This window comes from Ovis canadensis, chromosome 12 (assembly GCF_042477335.2).
Source record: "Ovis canadensis isolate MfBH-ARS-UI-01 breed Bighorn chromosome 12, ARS-UI_OviCan_v2, whole genome shotgun sequence".
Lineage (NCBI taxonomy): Eukaryota > Metazoa > Chordata > Mammalia > Artiodactyla > Bovidae > Ovis > Ovis canadensis.
Window position 1 is genome coordinate 60,856,241 of NC_091256.1, and position 6,221 is coordinate 60,862,461.

The following is a 6,221-nucleotide window of genomic DNA, read 5'->3' on the forward strand; positions in this document are numbered from 1 at the left end:
CCACACCCTGGGCCTATCTGCAGACCCCTGACATGCAGGCACCAAAGGTCCAGGGTCTCCAGAGAAACCGCCAGGGGCATGTCCACCACCACCAACCCACCAGGGAAAGTGACTCCCCTAGTGGGAAAAATGAAGCTTCAGGACGCACGACCACCCGCTGGCCCGGATGAAACCATCAGTGATCAAGGCCCCGGCTGCTGAGCACAAGATTCGGAGGCAATGAAGAAACGCTGCCCAGAAACCGCAGTTTAATGCTCATCGCTGCTCACAGACCAGGGCGCCCAGAGATTCTGGAGTCTGCTCACATTCAGCTCCCAATGTGCCCAGGGCAGGCGACACCTCCTGGGACCTTCACCTAGAGCATGCCTCTTCATCGCACTGTGAAGGCAGCAGGGGCCCCATCAGGCCAGCCATGCCCCTGGAGCCAAGAGCCACTCATCCCACCCTCCAGGGCCATAGACCCTCCAGGGGGGTCTAAGGCCCAAGGAGGAGGAAAAGCATGCTGGACAGTCCCCTCCATGTGGGGCACAGAAGGTCGGCCATCAGAACCATGCTAATATGGGCTACAGTCACCTGGGACAACCTCAGCCCTCCTAGGCTGAGAGGACAGGCCACTCCTCTTCTCTGCAGCCCGAGTGACCCTCTGTCCTCCAGAGAGGCCCTGCTATGCCTGCCCATACAGCCACCCTGCCCTTGGCCTGTCACCACAAAGTGGGGCAGGCGACAGTGACATGCTGGGGCTGCCATGGGCACTGAATCACCTAAAGCCATCCAGGTCCAGCTCAAAGTCTGGCCACATTAAACGTGCAACCCTGGGGAGTTTGAGGGGGAAGCATTTAGTGAAGTGCCCACCCCAGGCCTGGGCTCACCTGGGGCGGCTCGCTGGGGCCGACCTCTGCAGAGATGCCCAAGGCCTGCAGGATGCTCTCGGGCGGGGTGTAGTCACCCGGGGACTTCTGGACAAAGTGCAGCAGCACTTTATCACCACCTGCAGCAGGTGGAGGTGGGGGTGGAGTGGTCAGGGTGCCCCTGGGCAGCCACCACCCCACCTGGTTACGGAGATGCGTGAGCTGCTCTGGCCACACCCTGCCCAGCTAAGAGGACACTGAGAGCTGGGCCACACTGCAAAGAGGGAAACTGTGATTAACAAGCCAGAAGGAAGGAGAGAGGAAGGGTCAGGGCAGAGTCAAGTTTAGCAAGACGTTCCCACCTAAGCATGTGGCCCTGCGATCCCCACCCCGTGACCACACATTAACTCCTGACGCCCGTGCCCTAGCCCACCTTTGGCAACCACCAGCAGCCCTCCGCTCTGCAGCAGATCCCCAGACAAATTCCCCTGGATGCCGACAGCCTTGGCCTGGAGGAAGGGAGCAGCCCAGGTAAGTCCTAGACAGAAGCCCTGCACCCCAGCCCCATACAACCCTGGCCCTCACAAACCTTGGCGGCCACATCACGAACAGGCTTTCCCAGGGCAGCCGGCAGGATGCTCAAGCTGTTGTACCTGCCAAGACACAACTGGCTCATGCAGGCTCCGACTCTGCACCAAAGACTGGGCCCCAGAGCCTGCCCCCTACCCTGACTCCACAAGATGCACCCACCAGTTCCCACAAGCAAGCCCCACCCCAACTCGCCAGGGGCTCAGGGGACATGGGACAGCTAGGCCAGCAGCTGGCCCAGCCCCAGAAGGAGCAGCTGCCAGATCCACGGGGCCCCACAGAGGGTGTGGGGAGTGTGGACAGGGTGAGTCCGAGGATCTGGCTCAGCTGGCACCGCCAATCAGACAAGGCAGCCAGCCTGTAGCAAGGCACCAAGGTGGTTGAGGGGCCCCTGACTGGTGCCCTAGGCCCAGGCCTCCGCTGCAGCCAGCTAGGGAGAAGTCCTGGGTGAGAAGCCTAACCTATAGCCCATAACAGACACAGGCACCCAAGAGAGAGGCTGGTAGGGCTGACTGGAGCAGTGGATGCCCCCAGAGTCCTCTTGGCCAAGGAGAGGGTGGCAGGCAGAAGAAGAGGGGAGCAGTGAAGCCCAGAACTCTCAGCTCACCGCTTGAAGCCCAGCTCCTTGTAAAACTGCTTGCTCTCGTCCAGGTAGAGCTCTGGAAAGCAGAGACCACAGCTGTGTGCCCCTGGATTGTCTTCCCTCCCCCACAATCCCCCACCCCAGGGGGCTCACTCTCCTTCATCTGGCCCTCTGTCCACCCTTGGTGCCCAGCTCAGCCACCCATGACCAGGAGAGGCAGAACAGGGCTGAGTGTCCCCACTGTTAAGAGGAAGGGCAGAGGCCCAGAGGGGATGGGGGGGGGGAAGGGAGGAGCAGGATGCTGTGAGGGCACATCACAGGTTGGAGAGAGAGGGGGGCCAGAGACGGGGGCGGGAGCCGGTGCAGTCTGGGCTCTAGGCCCAGCCACTCCTATTGGGCTTGTGGGGAAACATCTGAGGAAGTTCAGGATCAGGCTCCTGGGGAGGTGGGAGGCTGGCAGAGGACACAGTAAAGACTTTTGGTCTTGATTCCAGGCTAGAGTCACCACTGAGCCCTCCACAGTGGGAGGAACATCATGGCTGGGCAGGCAGGTAGGGGCCACAGCTGGAGGAGGCAGGGGAAGGGAAAGGGAGGAAGTACGAGCGGAGGGCAGGGGAGAGGATACAGGAGCATGTCAAAGCCGCTCCTGCAGAGAGAAGGGTCAGGGCTGGACGAGGAGGAGGCAGGCGAATGCCCTGAGTCTGAGGAGAGGGGTCTCAGGGCGGTTGGGCAGTTGAGGGGCCGGTGCTGGGGGAGGAGGGTGGGGAGCACAGGCACCTCCTGCAAAGTAGCCACCATCCAGGAACTCCTGCAGGCCCAGGGCCTCTGGCCCCACGCCCACCAGGCGCACGCCGTGCTGGTCCAGGAGCCCCTTGAGGTTGCTGAGGTCCCGGGCGATCCAGCGACACACCATGCAGCCGAAGCGCCGCAAGCCGGCCACCACGCACGCCTGCTCCTGCCACAGGCTCCGCAGCTCTACGGCCTGCGTGTGGGCGGGTAAGGAGCGCCTCCAGACCACGGCCTGCAAGCACGTCCACACCCCAAGCCCCGCGCCAGGGCTGCTCACGTCCAGCCAGAGCGTCTAGCTCCCCACCCCCACCGCCCCCCGCCCAGACTCGGGACTCGGATGCTGCTGCTAGGTGCCAGGGCGCACCCACCTCCCTGAGCCCGCCCGGCCTCACCTCCCCGGTGACCGCGTGCTTCAGGACACACGCGCCAACGCGGGCAAGGTCCACCGTACTCATGGCGCCGGCCGCCCCAGATCTCAGCCGCGAGCCCGGGTCCCCACCAGCCCTCTCCGCCTACGGTCCAGCGTACAAATCGCCTCCGCCGCGGGCACGCCCCAGACGTCGCCCCGCCCCACTTTACGCGTGCACTGGCCCCGCTCTGCCCTGGGCTCGCCCCCTGGCGTCGCCCCGCCCCACTTTAGGAGAGCACTGGCCCGGCTCCGCCCTGCCCACCCCCTACCCTCACCCCCCTCCGCCCTGGCCCCGCCTACTGCAGCGGCTCGTATGCAAAATAGCCTCTGTATTTTGTGTCTACCGCCATACCACCCTGAACGCGCCCGGTCTCTTCTGATCGCGGATGCTAAGCAGGGTCGGGCCTGCTTAGCACTTGTTAGTGCTTAGATTTTGTATATGCGTGAGCCCGCCAGCCAAAGGTGCTGCTGGTAGCGCGGGCGGAGCTTGGCAACCGGGCCGCAGGCCCGCGGCACGCGGGGACAGAGTGCAGCGCCCTGCCCCGAGCAGCGGGCTCGATCCTGGTGTGCGGGAAGATAAGGGGAGGAGCGGCCAGGGTCCTGGGATCCCCGTGGGGTCCCATCTGGTGGAGGACCCCGAGGGTAGCCCGAAGGCCTAGCTTTTCCGTGGTCTAACAAGACCAAGATAAAACGTATCTTGAAAGTCCATGACAGTGCAGCGTTTTCTGAGTTTCACGTCCGTGTTGGCTTTCATCATAAAGTACTGTCCATTATCACGCCAGCTAAGCATCTGCTTTAACTCCCAAACTTTGGGTAAAATAGACCTGAAAGAAACAACAGCAGTTTGCTAGGCGCCTTGTGAATTTGTCATTCCTCGCGACAGCCTTGCGACGCCTTCCAGTATCGCTCAGTTTTAGCAGCGAGGGCCCTTAGCACGGAGGGTGAGAGGTGGAGCCAAGGCAAGCTGGACAGCGGAGTCTCACCTGGGTGTCCCCTGACCCCCGCGGAGAGTCTGGGGTTTCTGGCGGCTCCAGGCCCCAGACTCGGCTGGAGAAGGAAGCAACAGCCAGCAGCCCACCTGGGGTTTGGGAAGAGGGACGCCCCCTCTTGCTACCTCACTGTATTCCACAGGGCTCCCAATAGGGGGAACACGAAGGCCCAAGATGGCTGCTGTTGCCTCCAACCTGCTGCTGGGCCTGGAAGGATGAGGGTGCTGGAGTGGCTAGAAGTCCAAAATTGAGTTACTGTGTCAAAAAGAGAAGGATTTCATTTCCTGGGTACTGAAGGCAGGAAGAAAAGGCCATGCAGAGACTGACAGCGGCAGGGAGCCCCTTGTCCACCAGGGAAGGAGAAACAACAGGAAATGTCACAGTTCCCGAATCCAGGTGTGCAACCCCGGGAGGCTATGGTACCTCAGGGCTCTCTGGGCATCGGGCACCCAGGTGTCATGGGTGTTGCTCCACACCCCACCTCTCGTCTCTCCAGGGTGCAGCAGCCCTTCTGAGACGGAAGCAAGCCCTGGGACCAACAGCACAACGGCATAGGACACGTTCCTCCTGGAGCGTTTATTGTCTGGGACTTGGCATGATACACTGGCCAGGCCTGAAAACCAGAAAGCCACCTGGTGAGCAAAGCTGTGGGCCATCCGGGCTCAGGTCCCCGGGAGTTACAGCCCAGAGACACTCCAAGCTCCATCCCTCAGACCCAGAGGAGGCAGACCCCAAGAGTCCCCCCCAGCATTCCTTGCCCCTTGGGAATGCGGACCTCCCGAGGAGCCAGAGCCACTGTGTCATGGGGTCTCTCAATGGCAAAGGGGACAGGATGCGGAAGCCTCTGCCCAGGGAGTTTTCTGCCTCCCTGATGCCCACTCCCTGCCACGGACTTCGAGCTCCTGTCCACCCTCAGGGGGCAGTGGGGGCACAGGGCAGGCTGTAAGCAGCTGGGAGAGGCACTGGGATAAAGATGAAGCAGTCCTGTGAGCAGGGCTGTGTCCCCACCAAGAGCCCAGGTGTGCTTCACTCCCTTATCGGTTTGTTCATTTATTCCCTTCTCCTCTTTCCTGTCCTGCCCTGGGTTCCTCGTCTGCGCCAGATCCCAGCTGGACACCACGATCTGGGCTGCGTAGACCCAGCTCTGGCTTTAAGAAGCCCCATGCACACCTGAAGAGGAGCAGATTCTCAGCAATGATAGCCAAATTAGGGAGGTCAGCAGTCATCTTAGGGTGTGTCAGCATATCCTTGCTATGTCCTCAACGTGGGTTGCCCGGGTTCCAGGCTCCAAGTAGGCCAGCCAGGCAGCACCCAATGTCCTCCTTGAAAGGTGGGGGGACCCTCCTCGCTGAAGTGCTGACCCGCTACTCTGTGTCTGATGGTCAGATTGGGGCAAGCTAGGCTCCAGGGTTTGGCAGTGAGGAAGTGGGCAGGATTGCCCCTGTATCTCTTCATGTGCCCTGGGCCATTGGGGGTCACGCTGGCAAGCAGCCCTGTCCCCCTGGCCTCACCTGTCTCTGAAAGGGTCAGTTTCTTGGGGAGAGGCCCCCGTCTTTGCTTGGCCCCTCCTGACAGGTGTATCTGTTTCGCAGGAGACCCATGAGAGAGAGTGAGTTTCTCTCCAGGTGATAATGCCTGTCCCCCCAACTCAGGTGATGCTACTAGGATGGGCAGAAGCTCCCAGGCCTCTAGTGCTCTTGGGCCCTTTGTCTACAGCCCTGCCTGCAAACCTTGAAAAGAGACCCAACTCCTCCCTTGGAAACAGGGGCCCTGAGGGTCCCTGGGGGCTGGAGCTGGGCCGAGCCTAATGAATACATCCCGCAGGATAAAAAGTGGACACGGCTCCCCAGGAGCTGCAAGCCCTGCTGGATGTCACTGCAGGGGCTGTGGAGGACACAGCAACCGAGGTCACTGGGAGGGACCGACCTGCTGACAAAGGGGCCAGGACACAGATGCCTGAGGTATCTCTGATCGTGCCTGCTGGAGGCTTCAGGTCACCCAGGCCCAAGTGTAAG

The 6,221-nt window shown here is 61.6% G+C and overlaps 1 protein-coding gene across 2 annotated transcripts; it reads right to left on the reverse strand.

Annotated features, from left to right (window-relative positions):
• Positions 1-231: 231 nt before the first annotated feature.
• On the reverse strand, positions 232-3,662 carry PRXL2B (peroxiredoxin like 2B). Of its 2 annotated transcripts, none has more exons than XM_069544874.1 (7): positions 3,201-3,662; positions 2,797-3,001; positions 2,044-2,095; positions 1,438-1,501; positions 1,282-1,357; positions 870-988; positions 232-378 (listed from the first exon to the last, which is right to left on the reverse strand). In XM_069544874.1, the coding sequence occupies exons 1-7, from the start codon at positions 3,261-3,263 to the stop codon at positions 352-354; spliced, it is 606 nt and encodes a 201-aa protein (XP_069400975.1). In that variant the 5' UTR covers positions 3,264-3,662; the 3' UTR covers positions 232-351. The 2 variants fall into 2 exon arrangements, with proteins under 2 accessions (XP_069400975.1, XP_069400974.1); XM_069544873.1 differs by having other exon boundaries at positions 2,797-3,040; positions 3,201-3,375.
• Between the last annotated feature and the right edge of the window lie 2,559 nt (positions 3,663-6,221).